The 15,000-nt window shown below is 43.2% G+C and overlaps 2 protein-coding genes across 7 annotated transcripts in view; both read left to right on the plus strand.

Annotated features, from left to right (window-relative positions):
• LOC135243316 (WD repeat domain phosphoinositide-interacting protein 1-like) overlaps positions 1-3,211 on the plus strand; it is a 12,238-nt gene extending 9,027 nt beyond the window's left edge. For 3 of the 4 annotated variants that reach the window (XM_064315052.1, XM_064315049.1, XM_064315050.1), the window contains exon 13: positions 2,585-3,211. In XM_064315052.1, the coding sequence (XP_064171122.1) occupies positions 2,585-2,601 (17 nt within the window). In that variant the 3' untranslated portion in view covers positions 2,602-3,211. The other variant, XM_064315051.1, reaches the window with a different exon arrangement.
• Positions 3,212-11,468: 8,257 nt separating this feature from the next.
• LOC135244117 (monocarboxylate transporter 7-like) overlaps positions 11,469-15,000 on the plus strand; it is an 11,184-nt gene continuing 7,652 nt past the window's right edge. For 2 of the 3 annotated variants that reach the window (XR_010326888.1, XM_064316324.1), the window contains exons 1-2: positions 11,470-11,767; positions 14,834-15,000. The exon at positions 14,834-15,000 is cut by the window's right edge and continues 85 nt beyond it. Coding sequence is in view for 2 of the 3 variants with exons in the window: in XM_064316324.1 (XP_064172394.1) it covers positions 14,839-15,000 (162 nt within the window). In the remaining variant the exon portion in view is untranslated. Of the gene's footprint in view, positions 11,768-13,913; positions 13,973-14,833 lie in introns of all 3 variants that reach the window. The other variant, XM_064316325.1, reaches the window with a different exon arrangement.

Here is a 15,000-nt window from a genome sequence, read left to right on the forward strand (position 1 = left end):
GCCAGTCAGTCAGCCAATCAAACATCCGGCTAGTCTGTCAGCCAATCAAACAACCGGCCAGTCAGTCAGCCAATCAAACATCCGGCTAGTCTGTCAGCCAATCAAACATCCGGCTAGTCTGTCAGCCAATCAAACAACCGGCCAGTCTGTCAGCCAGCCAATCAAACAACCGGCCAGTCAGTCAGCCAATCAAACAACCGGCCAGTCTGTCAGCCAGCCAATCAAACAACCGGCCAGTCTGTCAGCCAATCAAACAACCGGCCAGTCAGTCAGCCAATCAAACAAACAACCAGTCACTTAATCAACCAGCTAGCCAACCTAGAAAGCCAGTCAACCTTTGGATACCAGTTGGATACCAATAGGTCGGCCGGCTAGCCAAAACAAAAAAAAAAGCAGGTCAGTCAGTCAATCTATAAACAACTTGGTCTGTCAGTTGGCCAACCAGAGATCCAGTCAGTCAGTCAGTCAGTCAGTCAGTCAGTCAGTCAGCCAGAGAGGATTCTGCACAGTGCCTGAATGCACGGCCACTTTAAAAAAGTTTTACAAAAAAAGAACGTGAAACTCCTCCTACGAGAAAAGCACATTTGAATTCTTACTACTTCCCCTGCCCCACACAGAACTACACACTGTTTTATAACCTCCGGGTCTCAGCAGATGACATTGAATACGGCAGATCCAGTTATTCAAAGTTCATATTCAAAAAGGCCATATACAAACTGCACATTCTGTTCCTTCTCATAAAAAGGAAGACTTGATCGCAGTTGAATATCTGGTCCTGACAAGTAGTGTCACTGCTGTAGACCTTTCTGCAAAAGTGCACAAACAATTAGTGTGCCCTTTCCAACATTCTCCCCGCATACAAACAGTACAGTCTCTTTATAATGACACAGCCCTATTCTGTCCCTATTGATACATGTTAAACCGTATGATGCATAAAATACCTGCATAACACATTTGCGTTCGATCCGCTAGGATACACCGCTAGGACCCACCGCTAGGAGACACCGCTAGGATACACCGCTAGGATACACCGCTAGGACCCACCGCTAGGATACACTGCTAGGATACACCGCTAGGATGCACCGCTAGGATACACCGCTAGGATACACCGCTAGGATACACCGCTAGGATGCACCGCTAGGATGCACCGCTAGGATGCACCGCTAGGATACACCGCTAGGATACACCGCTAGGATACACTGCTAGGATGCACCGCTAGGATACACCGCTAGGATACACCGCTAGGATACACCGCTAGGATACACCACTAGAATACACACAGAGCGAGATAAGAAACCCACACAGCTAGGTTTGAGCTCCTTCTGAAACAGGAAGGGGAAACTACAGTCACCTGACAGGAAGGGGAAGTGAGCAAGCCCCTGGGGGTGTGGCTTCCCTTTAGACATGAGCACAGAGCCGGATCAGTTTCCTGACCTCCAAAAAAAAAAAAAAAAACAGGGATGCAGCCACATGACCGCTAAGGGTCATTCTCTCTCAAACTGCCATTGACTGCTTTCCAAGCAGATCCACATTATAGTGTTGATGTATCACACAACAGTCAGTTCACCTGACAGATTCAAACTGTGATATCGGGATTAGTCCCATACCTTCTCTTAGAGCCTTTTGAATTATGTATTATTACTGCGGCATACGCACTCACATACACAAACAGCACTACATTTCTTTGACAGTGTGAATTCAGCAGGAACTCATTAAAGGCAGTGCAATGCCTTGCTTATTTCACTGGTGTTTTTAGAAGGATTGGCTTAAAGCTTTGCAGAGAATAGGGCCCTATTCATATTATCTCACTTAAGTGGGGGAATCAATTTTGTCATTTGTCCTTTTAAAATTAAAAACATGTTAAAGAGCAGTAAAACAATGTGCTTCTTTGATGTCTTTGCAGTTTGACCATTTAGATTTTTAGGTATTAATGAATAAAACTCCCTCAATTCTGTATGAGCGGCCGTAGGTCAGCTTGCCTCATTATTTTGTGGTGTGGCCCCCTTGGCTGCACTTCTCTCTTTAGTCACTAGGGGGAGCTGTGAGATTTCAGTGTGAATCTCAATGCTTCTCCCCTCCCAGTGATCTGAAGTTGTAATTAATCTCAGTGTAGTACTGTGTAGATCCCCGGACAAAACATTAAGACAAAAGTCAAGTAATAAGTGAAGTAACAATACTTTTGTCTCTGCATCAAACAATGTGACAAACTAACATTTAAAAATTGTTGATCAACAGCAAAAACATATTTTTTTCAAACTGTCAGTACCCTATAACGTCAAATAATCACTGCACAGAAAGCAAAGTTTTTAAAATAAAAGCCACAGCACTTACATGGGATTTATGACAAAGGCTGCTGTCTAATAAAGGCACACCGATTTGTTCTCATTTCCAAATTCTTATTACTCCTTTAACTTAACCAAACGGGTCAGGGAAAAAAAAATGAATTCCAGTCCCGCAAGTTTACCCAGATGAGAAAGCCCTCTTGACTGTCAGTGCTGTATGGTATGAAATGCTCTCAGTCTGTCCATTATCACTGTGCGTCGTGGCAACGGAAGCAATGAAGCTGTGTTTTGGCTTTTGGTAGATAAATTGGTGCCGTGACGGGACGGGGACTGGCAAAGGCCGGCGTGCGTGAGCGAGCGAGCGAGCGAACGAGTCAGGTGGAGCACAGGTGCACAGGTGGAGACCAGATGGGGGAGGCTACACCTGTAGCCAGAAGATTGGCTACGCATGAGCCAGGACACTTACACATTTCAGGGTGCTAACTATCGTTTAACAAAAAACTAAACAAAAAAAAAAACGGAAGAAAATTAGTTTTCATTGAAAAGTCAGGATTGGGTCTATTTTGCTCAACTCCTTAAGAGAGTGTTATACAAGTTAGGTGCATGACTGAACTTTAACATAGCCACGTTTTAACATATACTTGACCAATATCTTCTTAAAGGAAATATTGTTTTTATTATCATTATGGTATCGAACCTTGAAATAAGGAATTTAACTATTTTTATGGGTTTTTTTTTTTTTGGTTTTTTTTTTTGTTAGTTATCTTGATTTTGGATACATGCCTATTGTATGTGTACTCCTCTTGTATACCAAGTTGGTAAATTGTTTTGTATGTGCCTATAATATCATTTGTAACCAAAGTTGCACAAAACCCAAAAAAAAAAAGAAATAAGTAGAAATTGCAATGGTAATAAAATAATGAAACAGGTGCCCGTTCCTTGGCGTATTTTTTGATGTGCTCGGAGGCTGGTCGTGCAGTCAAGCGTGTGCGCATCGAGCAGATATTCAGTGCCGCAGGCGCGGCCTGGTCCCCAGTGCGGCCGGAGGTTGAGGGCCGAGGGGTGGACAGGTCTCTACCCTGAGCGGAGCCCAAAGAGCCAGAACACATCAGGCGAGACTGAGAGACTGTCACTGATTAACAAAACATGTCATTCCAGCACGGAGAGACAGGCCCTCACAGATTAAACGAACATGTGCGTCGAGTCGAGGCCTCTGATGGTATTTAAGCCTGGTCAGACGACCAGGGTGCTGAAGGCTGCTGTACCGCAAACTTGTGTTTCGGTGATCTTCCTGCTGGCTGGCACGATTGCTGAAGAAAGTGAAAGCTTATTGAGAAGTGTTTGTGGTCTTGGGGAGTTCCTGCCTTGCCCTGACTTTGATCTGAAAGGAAGAAGCTGGGCGCTACGTTTCATGCCCAGTTTGGAGAGTGGATGGACTCACTGAGAGAAAGATCATCGCAGAAACAAAAAGAGAATGTTTTCATTCCATTTCGGGGGGGGGGACAAAGCAATTGGAAAAGGGTCCCAACCACTCCACAATGATCCACGGGAACTAAACACCTGAAAAAAGTAAAGAAAATAAAATAGCAGGCAACGGTGAAACTTTACATACATATTTAATATTTTGTAAATATAAGTTTACATACCACTGCAAAGGCCTTTGAGCCTGGGTGGGGTTCCTGGATCAGATGGGGTTGAAAAGCCCCTGATTGAGACCCAAAAACAAGGTGAGCTGATTTTACTGTGTAATCAACTGCGGTAACAGATCGAGTTCTGAGCGACAAAAGCAGCGTTCCCAACCTCTGCTTCTCTAGAACCACGGCCAGAATCTTCCCCTGTACAAATACCCCCTCCGACCTGCTCAGCCCATTTTATTCACTCACAGAACCCTTCTTACGTTTCTGTTACATCCGTTCTACAGCTACTTTACACCAGGCCAGCCTCTATACTCTATAATCGGGTTCCTCCCAAGATTTCTCGCCACTGGAGTTTTTTTAAATTAAAAAAAAAAAAATCTTTTTTAACCTCATACGCTTGCTATCTGGGGCTTAAGGCCTGGTGTTCGCTCTTTTTCTGTTACTCTGTAAAGCATCTTGGTGACAATTTTCTATAAAAAGCGCTGTACAAATAAAATTGATTTGATTTGAGCAGAACATTTAACCCGAAGGCAGGTTGTATTTCCAGCCAGGAAACGGCTGTTGTAACCTTGAGAAACAAGTATTGGAACTGGGTAAACATCCAGCTGCACTATTGCATAATGTGTTGACAAGGCGGAGTGTTCCAACTGAAAAAAACTAAACGAAAAACAAACATGTCATTACAGTGACATGTCATTTAATGGGTAAAGCAAAGTGAACCAATCCCCTGCGGTATGAACTGCACGCACACGCTAAACGCCCCTTCCCGGCGCCCCGGCTGCGTCACACAGCGGAACGGGCAACCCGGAAGAGGACCCCGCGCTCCCTGCACGCTGTGTTTACGTTCTGCCTGCTCGCGCCTGCGAGACTTTGGCGTGGACAAAAAGCACAAACAGATTACATTTTAGGGGTGGCACCAGAGAATGGGAGCGAATCGATCATTTACAGGAATTACTATTCAATGCAATGGACTCGTCTTAATTAAAAGCATCAGTTAATTAGCAGCCCGATGATATAATTTATCCAGCTGTTAAGTGAACACATGAACTCCATAATCCTGGATTAATTAAATTACAAATGAATTAAAGGGCATAAATAAAAGCGGAAAAGAAACTGTATGAATCAACTTCTGCTTTTAAAGAGAGACCCCTTTCAAAATTACACCTGCTAATTGTACTACACTGGGTCCAAACACAACGGTCAAAGTGCATTATAAATAACGTAGCCTATTGTTTTGAACTCTGTCACGATACGCAGAGCCCGTCTGTGGGGCTCTCTGGCAGAGACAGCACGACAATGTGTTTAATGGGTGGCTGCATTTCCCTGGAACTCCAGGTCACAACTGAACTGCTGCTGTGAAGACGCAGGCCGTTGGCTTATCAGATGAACATCAGCCCAAAACCGGGACTTTCGTTTTCGTTCGACTTATCGTTTTCTCAGAAACTCAAGAGCCAGTTAAACAAGTTAATCTGCCGGTAAAAAAAAGAAAGAAAAAAAACGTATTAAGGATTCCTTGCATATTTATCAAGTTCCAAATTGTTGGGTAAAATAACTTCGGTTAATTCACCTACTAGTGTGACAGGATAGGCCTACAGCTATGACTGGGTACTCCAAATTGAGAGAATGTTTTTTTTTTAAATTAGGAAATAAAAAGTTAACTCACTCTAAATGCTGTATGACCCTTTATTATACCTTGCACGTGAAGATTTTTCCAGATTCAGTCTACACGAAGGTGCGCTTATCCAAGGAACACTCTGGATTTTATTGCATGTGTTTTTATCAGCGTATCAGGGTGTACACGTATACAATTCCACAGCCAAGCTGTGTGACTCACTTCACCTTAATTTATGGTCAGCGATTTTTTTTTATTGCCAGAGTTACACCAGCCAAACAAAACTCTGGGAACAGTTACCACTTTGAGGTGCAGAAAAAATAATAGACGTTAAATGCTTGCCCGTTATGGAAATTATTGGTGGGGACAATTTAAGGGATCCTACACACTGGTTGGGATGCATACCCCTCACCCCAACCTAAATGTGCTAGCGGGTGGTAACTAAGCAACCAGTTTTGTTTAAAAATGTTTTTAAGGAGCTTTGTTGGAGGTTTCTGAAATTTCATGCCAGTCATTTTAGCTCCATAATATCATGCTTTTTGTTTGTGGTCAGTGGAATGTCAAATTCGATGAGCATTTCGACATCCGCCTAGCAACAGTATTGACTGTAAAACAGTTAGTAAAACTACGTCAATGTCATATGAACTTGGAGTTTCATATTTCCAGATGTTGCTGAGCCCTAGGCCCATCTTAATGTCTTCACCGATGTCAGAATTTTCTACTGGAAAGATCATTTACAGGTAATGTGGGTTAGATATGTTCCCGAATGGGAAATAAATAAATTGAAATGAATTGAAATAAAACATAGAGACAATTCAACGCTTCAAAATATATGACCAAATATCCAAATAATTTCATGTTGCAATTGCTGTGAAATATATGTGTGTGTGTGTATGTATGTACGTATATATATATATATATAATTGTATTTTCCGAAAAGTCTAGATTTACTTAGTGTTGCAGTGCATTTCATTTTCGTAGGAGTTGCCACTGTATTACAAAATTACAAAAATATAACTGTAACAGTTTCCCCCCCGGAAACGAGTATTGGGGGAAATGGGTGTCGGTACTGCGACCTACAGCCGCAGCTCTCAGCGCCCCACGGCTGGTTACCCAGGCGGATATTCGCTATTAACTCAGGTCACCCCTCAGTCTCCCCAGCGTCTGTGCCGGCCTCGCAGGGGCAGGACCTGGAGCCCCTGGAAGGGACGGGGGGGTGAAATTTCAGACAGCTGCACGGGGACATGGGCGGGGCGCTCCCCCAAATAGCCCCCCGTATCCGTGTCCCGTGAAGACCTGGCGGCGGCCCGCCTCCGGGCACGCCCCGGACGCAGCGGCGTGCGGCCCGATCGCTGACCGCCAACGCCATGACAACGCCGCACCTCACCTTCCGGGCACGGACATTATTCACACCCCGACCAGGAGGGGGGGGGGGGTAATCTGATTAACTGAACCCCCCCCCACCGGACAACACTACAGCCAGCTATGTGCAACCCTGTATGTGTTCTGCCTACAATCTGGGTTTGTGATGGGCCGCCTACTAACTACTAACTACTGCTTAATAAATCTGAAATGTGTGTGTGTGTGCATGTGCAATTTTAACATTATTTTAATGAATGATGCAACCAATGCTTTTTTAATTAGATGTACTCACCCCACAGTAACCATCCCGATGTACCAGTTATCCTTTGATTTGCCTCTGAATTCTACTGAGTGCAGAATCTTGGGATAGACTGAAGGACAGCTTCCTTCCGTGTACAGGCCTGGGGAAAAAAGAAGAAGGAGGAAACCGATCTTCAGATAAACCGATCTTTAGATAGACCAATCTTCAGATCTTGAAATTCAACATATGGCCACAAGTGTAGTGCCTCCTGCTGCAGCTGTGGGTGGAATCGAAAGCAGGCTTTGTTTTGTGTGAGCTGTCCAATGTTCTGAACATAAACTTCAAAGTCAGCAGAAACAGGATGACACTCAACATTACAAGCCTGGGCAGTGGTGGCTGAAGGTCGTTCCTAACCAAAAAAAAAAATTTCAAAAAAATTTTTTTTTCAAGCTCCTATGAATATAGACAGCTGACTCATCAACAACGGATAGTTAACCTGTGAACAGCCTCAAGCTGCCCAACTGGTACCTTAGTCACAGCTGTTAAAAATGCATTTTATATGCTTCCTATGAGAAATTACATGAGAGATTACAGGTTGTGTCTCAGATACCAGATTTATCCCTTATGGGAGATGACTTCTGCTCAAAACACAAGATGGCCTGAATTTCAGCTTAAGAAATGACATCATAACTGCCTGCTCACCAACACATTTCTGACAAAAAGATTTAAGTTGATCAGATTCCAGAATCTGGTCAGACCCAACACTTCCCTGCCTGTTCATTTACGCGTGTAACATCCACAGATCCACCATTAGCAGTCATTTCTGCTCTCCCTTATTCAGTTCAGTTTTGGGATTGTCAAGGCCCCCTTCCTGACTCCGCCTGTAACCTTTTGCACACTCTTAGGCGTCCAATCCAACACAGTCTAGTGACCCGGCTGCGCGGGACCTTGGAAGAGCTCGTGCGTGGAACTCAATTCTTGCCACGAATGCATATTAACACCTCCAATAGGGGAGCTGGGGGTTCAGCTGTCCTTGGATCATAAGAGTCTCTCTATCTCTGACAAGCACAGCTTTCAGCCAAGAGCAGTGGTAACCAACCCTGTTCCAGGATATCTACTGTCCTGTAGGCTTTCATTTCAACCATAATTTTGCACATCTGACTCTACCAATTAGCGGCTCAACAAGATCTCTAGCTGTTGAATGAGGTGTGCTTTGTTGGGGTTGGAGTGAAAACATTCAGGATGGTATTGTAGTTCTCCAGGAACTTGGAGAGGAGTTGGTTGCCACTGGCCAAGAGTATCAGGATGGCAGTGTAGTATAATAGGTAAGGAACTGGTCTTGTAACCTAAATGTCATACTTTTCAATTCTCGGGTAGGAGCAGGTTAAGTACCCTGGAGCAAGGTACTTAACCTGCATTGCTTCAGTATATATCCAGCTGTATAAATGGGTGCAGTGTAAATGCCATGTTAAACTTGTGTAAGTCGCTCAGGATAAGAGCGTCTGCTAAATGCCTGTAATGTAATGTAATGTATCGCACAATCTGGAACACAAGTTTCACTCACCAACACAAGACACTTATGTTGAGTTATAGGTGTGCCCACCCTGTGCCACCTGACACCGGGTAAACATGCCCGGCTGACCTGGTAAACATGCCCGGTGTAAGATAATCATATCACAATTACAAGGGATTTGTGCGGCCAAATGGAGACAGTAATTGACATGTGAATAGGTGCCTGGGAGGAAGAGACAGAGAAACTCCTGAAACCAACAATAGCCAGTAGCATACATGGATACGTGATCAAACGGCTACTCTGGCCAACCATATAGAGTTGAAATAGTATTTAAGGTCACGGTTCTCACAAACCAGGATTCAGACGAACTTCGCTGAATCCAGAGTGCTTGCTGGTATTCTTGTATTACCTGTCATGTACTTTGTCACTGTCGGTATCGGAATAAAACCTTTTTCATCAAGATCAGAGCTGTGTTTTTTTCCTTACACCGGGTTCCACAGTGCTGCCAAACCCTGGCAGAAGACTTACAGGTTCTCTGGTTTCTTCTCGACTTCCCTTTCTGGTCTGGCACTTTGACGGCTGCAGGCCGAACAACCTAAGCTTCTGCCAAGCTAAAGCACAGCTCTGGTTTCTCACTACGTCTTCCTCCTCTGCACCAAACTAATGATGGCCAATCTCACCTCACCTCTGTGGCTGCAAAAAGAGTGCACACCAGCAACGTCAAACTCCAGCCCTCCAGGGCTGCGGAATGTGCTGGTTTATTTTTATTTTTCAATTTAGGCCTTGGAAAAGTGGATTCTTTAGCCAATCAGTGACTCCAGGTGAATCAGGAGTGGTAAAACACAGAGGCACCACAGACCTCCAGCAGGGTAGTCTGAAACCCTGTGCCCACACAGGAAGATGCACTGAGACACTGATGCTTAGGGTTGCCAGCTTTAATGCATAAAAATAAAGAATCAACATGTTTTAAAGGATGCTCTGTAAGGACAGACAACAACATTCACACCTCTAACAAACACACACACACACACGCCCTGACAAACACACACACACACACACACACACACACACACACACAGTCCTTACACTGCAGAAACCAAAAAATAAGTCAGTCTTAAGAAGTATTTTATTCTTACACTTAGACTCAAAATGTTATTTCTATTACCTATTACTTCATTTGCTAAGTAAGACAAAATATTGCCAGTGAGGTGAGACAGTTTGACTCATTTCAAGATTTGTCAATGGGGTAAGAAAATTTCACTTGCAAAGCAAATAGTAACTTAAAACAAGCTAACAGCTTCTACTTGAGAGGGGAAAAGAGGTTTCAGGTCTTTTAAAGTTTATATGTTACAAGAAAAACTGCTCGTTAAGACAGGCTTTTTGCAGTCATTTGCTTGATACCACTGATTCTGCATCTCTGGGCTATTTCATGTGACACAGGTTTGATTTTATTCGAGATTGTTATTCTCACTATTGTGAAAGAATTTGTGTATCGAACTTTCTGCAGGAAAATAAGGAACAAATTGCGTCCTGTATTGATTCAATAAGAATTGGAATGTTTTACGATAGGATCGATATAGTGATGATCCCGTATCAGGAACAGATAACCCTGTGTTGTTTTACTGTAGTGTTGTTTTTCCTGCCACTAAGCCACATAGGAGAAATATGACTAAGCAGACTACCACTTCTGAAACATAACCTTCTACGGATATTCAAGATAGCCTGTATAAAACAAGGGTTCCATCATTCCCGAAAAATAAAAAGAATTAAAACATTAATTTGAGCATTCAAAAAAAGCATTACAGTTCTTTGTTTATTCCTGCAATACATCCGCTAAGTTCCTTGAGGTTTTATGTTTCTCTCTAAAACTGTTCTGTTTACGAGCACAATATTTAAGAAAATAAGTGATCCGATGTCTGTGTATTATCATATTACGTTAGGCTGTTACTATCTATACAAAATACGTCCACGGTACTTAGCCTAACAAACACGACATCGACTTCTTCAACACAAAAAGATGAAACGGGTGCTTCCATGTAAACAATAACGCATGGCTTCACGATCATAGCTCAAAATGTAACGCAACGCTGCAAAATCGAATCAAATATATTCAGCCCAACAAATAAACTGATAAAATCTCGTCGCATTTAGTTAACTGGTTCGTTGTTTTGGAGAATTCACCAGAACATTTTTTAAAACTGGCTATGTTCATCATGTATCAAACTGGAACAAACCTGTTTAACACGGCCGCACGCCTCGTGGGGTCGTGCTCCCCCTAGATCTGACGTGCGCGTGCACAAGCTTCAGGCGTCACTACACAAACTACTAGGCTACGTTATAAACTACAGTGGTTACAAGAAGAACATTAACGTTATTTATTTATTCAACAGAATTTAGGCTACGGGTTTACCTGACATCGTATTCACTTTATAAGCATTGTGTATAAGCAAATGTTAATTTGAAATTCCAATAGATTTAGTTAATTATTTTCATAATGTAATTAGCATTTCATTCATTTTTTAAATTGCTAAATATTACGCGGGGGTATCACCAGGACACGGAGTACACAAATATATTTAGAGTGCCTGTATCAGTTGGTGAATCTATTTCGTAATTTCTTCAAGTCTCTATTTTACACAGTCGCTGATCAGATATAATTCCGATATTAATTTACATGCCGGCATATACTAATTTACTGCAATGCATATATCATTTAATGTATAGTGATTAATAGAGTTCAACGTGGGAAATTAAGATACACAGCGCGCTCCCGAACAGACACGGGAGCGTGCGCGCTTCTGTGCCTGAATACCGGCTTGAGCCGGTATAAATTCTCTGAAACCAGGGAGAAGAAACATTTTACACGCGCACGAGAGAGAACGGCGGTGGAACACGTTATAAAAATAATACCACTGACAGATAGCCTATATGTTGCCAACATATAGAGACTAAGCTTTTGCTATATTTTCACGCGAGAGTAGGATAGGAAAAGAAAGGGTTAATTTTTATAGCGTTTATTGGATGTATTCGCTTCTGAATGTAGGCCAATTCAGCATCTAAATAGAGGACTTTTGTTACATTTATCCACTTCAGCCAGCTTCAATCAGCCTTCTAGAGTTGGTAAGTTAATTTTCTCGCATGTTTAGCTAAATAGCGAACTCTCGGCGGCCCATGTGGCAGAGAGTGAGAAATTGCGATAACTTCACCGTAAAATGTCCAATGTTACTTCAACTCTGAACATACTTCATTTGGTCCCATTCTGGAATGTGGGACCAAATGTTATCTGTTACGAGTTCAATTAACACTTATAGTTGAATTAACACTGGACATTTCACTGTGTACGATATTATTATAACTAGGCGAGTTGGCAGATAGGATCCTATAGGCTACTATCACAGGTTTGTAAGCTCTCTAGATGGCACAAGCAAGGTAATGTCTCAATATTGTTGGCCACATTTAAGTATACATAGTCCTAGATAATCTTACGAAATTCATAATTATACGAAATTCGACGTAAATAATAAAACGCTAGTTCATCAGATGCTGTTTTATTGTTTCCTATTCCTTTCGTTTATGTAGCCCACCCCGGTCACTATCTTGGACTGAGTTAGTGGGGCACACTGTCCTTTCAACAATTAAATCTAGTCTACAATCCAAGGACATGGATACAAATAGGCTTTTCATAACATGTAACCAAAAACCGTAACAGAAGCACAGACAAAAACAATGTACAAACAAAACCACGATAACCACACAGGGGTTGTATAGCCCATGTTCATAAAATAATAGAACACTTTATTCAAATTAACTAGGCTTATCAAAACACTGCGCCTTGTCCTGCGTAGAAAAGACCGGTGCGGCGGAACGACTGTAGCCTGCAGTTTTGATTTGAAACAGCCTAGTTGCAGCAGCACGCGGTGTTGGTGTGGCAGCAGTGTCCCACAACTCCGTGCGAAACTCGAAGGCTTTCAAGCACTTCGCTTTCTGTGGGTGAACATGTAAAACCTTCCGTTTCTCGTATTATTCTTGTAAATATGCTCATTTTGGAGCGTACGTCACGTTTACGTCATGACGGTTGCCCAGGCATGTGGTGACAGAAAGATAAGGACAGTTGGCTACGTCCCCGAAACTCTGTCAAGATGTCCAGTGCTTTTCTCTGTTAAAGGAGAATTAGTAAAAAAAAAAAAAAAAAGGCATTTTTTTGAATAGCATCGTCGAGTAGCTACGCCATTTGAAGCTAAGCGCAGACGTTTGTGGCTACAAAAAGCAATCAAAAGAACAGACTGGACTGATGGTATCATTTCGTCGTTCTCGTCCCATAATATGTCTTACTATGAGTTAGCAAGCAAATTATGAAAGTTTCACGCTCAGTTCTTTCTTTTGCTACCACAGCTACATTAGACCAACTGTCAAGAGACCATTCTTCTGCCACTAGTTTGGCTCCACCCACAAAATGTCATCAATGTTTACTAACTCCAAAATGATTAATTCCAGTGGGCATAGCCAGGAATTAATTTCGGCTGAGGGTTCAAAATTCCGAACTGAACCGACGAATTTAGGAACTGTATAAATGACTGGTTCTTTGAAAGAAATACTTCCGCATAATTCTCAAAATTTGACCAAATTAGTCATGGTCATTCTGCCCGTTATCAACGGCTTTTGGAACGGTTCACCAAAACCCGATCCCGTACAAGCGTTTGACCGAGCGCAAGAGAATGCCGTGCCACGTCGGGCACTGTCATTAGTGTTTCATTAAGAGAGTAGCCAGAGGGATTATATCACAGGTCCTTCCTAAAGCAGAGGTTTGAACTAGGCTAGTCTTCTGATCGTAAAATCGTAGGGGCTGATTACTGTGCGAATGCGCTCTCGTTGGCATTAGCACGACAGTGATGTCGGACACTGCGAAATGATGAATCTTTTCCTTTACACAAAAATGTACGCTGGTCGCTCGTTACTTTAGTCTCCATATGATGTCATCAGTTAAACAATTTCCCCGAGAAGAGCCACATTCCACTATTAGAAATAGGCTAAAGGTAGCCTACAGCGGAGGTACATTTTTGTGCAAGTCCAAAACCTGCCCTGAAAGTAGGACAGTTCCATTTGATTTAACTGCCTTTTTCAAGCAAAAAAGGTAGAAGTGATTTGTGTATTCCTGGCTAGCGGTACAACTTTATGGACCTATATACACCTCAGAGACAAGTGTGTACCTTTTTAGGCACTTTTCCGTATACCGTTTTCGGAGTGTCTGCTATTTTTTAGCCGTTAGACTATCTCTGGCGGTAACGAAGACTGGACGTGGAACATCAGAAACGGGAATTCATTCAGGTGCGCGAAACAAAAAGCACAGTCGTAGTTACCGCATCGGAAATTATCACGCGCCCATACTGTACACTGGTCCCTAGTGCGCGGCACACAACACGTTATAATGATCCCTTCTGAGCTCACGTTGGTCCTTGCACAAAAGCCAGGTGGCTTGATCATAACTGGTTTAGGCGAGGGCCGGGATGAAAGTCCCCCGGAGAAGGCGGGATTTATCACGAGGAAGGAGAGACACCTGTAGCTACTTAGATGTTCATGGGTTGAATTGAAAGTACCATCATAAGAAAATAGCAAAACTTCCAGAGTCTTAATACAGATAATAAATGAAAACAGAAGGAGGGATTTAAGTATATTTGATAAAGCCCTGATATCTCACCAATTTTGTTTTGCTTATTTTCACAAGTAGAGGAAGTAGGCTAATAAAATCCTGCTGTGGTTTTTTTTGTAATATGTCATTAAAATATAGAAGTATAATAAGCAAGAGTGGTTTAATTATAATACAAGGAGGGTGAGTAAGCTTAACGTTTCACACATTTATTGGTGAAATTACTGAAGAGCAAAGCTAAGACAGCCTGGTGTTTTGAGTGCGAGCTCTCCCACATTAGCACCTGAATCTGAGGGCCCGTTTTGCTGAAGTTCAGTCAATATGGCCGGGACGCTCTTTTCTTTATATTAAATGAAACGCTGTCGCGGGCTGGAGGACCAGAAATACATCCTGAGGAATGTTTCCGAGGCGCTCGGCATGCGGACTGTTTGCCCGAGAGGCAGAGAGGACGGGCAGCGACGCCCGGGTGCGCCTGTGGGACGGGGGCGGTCCCGTACCTGGAAGTTTCCGCGTAACGAGCTCGCTTCCGTCCCGTTTCCCAGGTGCGATGAGGCGGGCGATGAGGCGGGCACTGAGCGCGGGGCGGTGCCTGGGACCCAAGGTGTACGCGGCGGCGCCGGACGGCGACTGGGGCTGGGTCGTCGCCGTGTCCTTCTTCTTCGTGGAGATCTTCACCTACGGCGTCATCAAGAGCTTCGGCGTCTTCCTG

Source organism: Anguilla rostrata, chromosome 17, assembly GCF_018555375.3.
Source record: "Anguilla rostrata isolate EN2019 chromosome 17, ASM1855537v3, whole genome shotgun sequence".
NCBI lineage: Eukaryota > Metazoa > Chordata > Actinopteri > Anguilliformes > Anguillidae > Anguilla > Anguilla rostrata.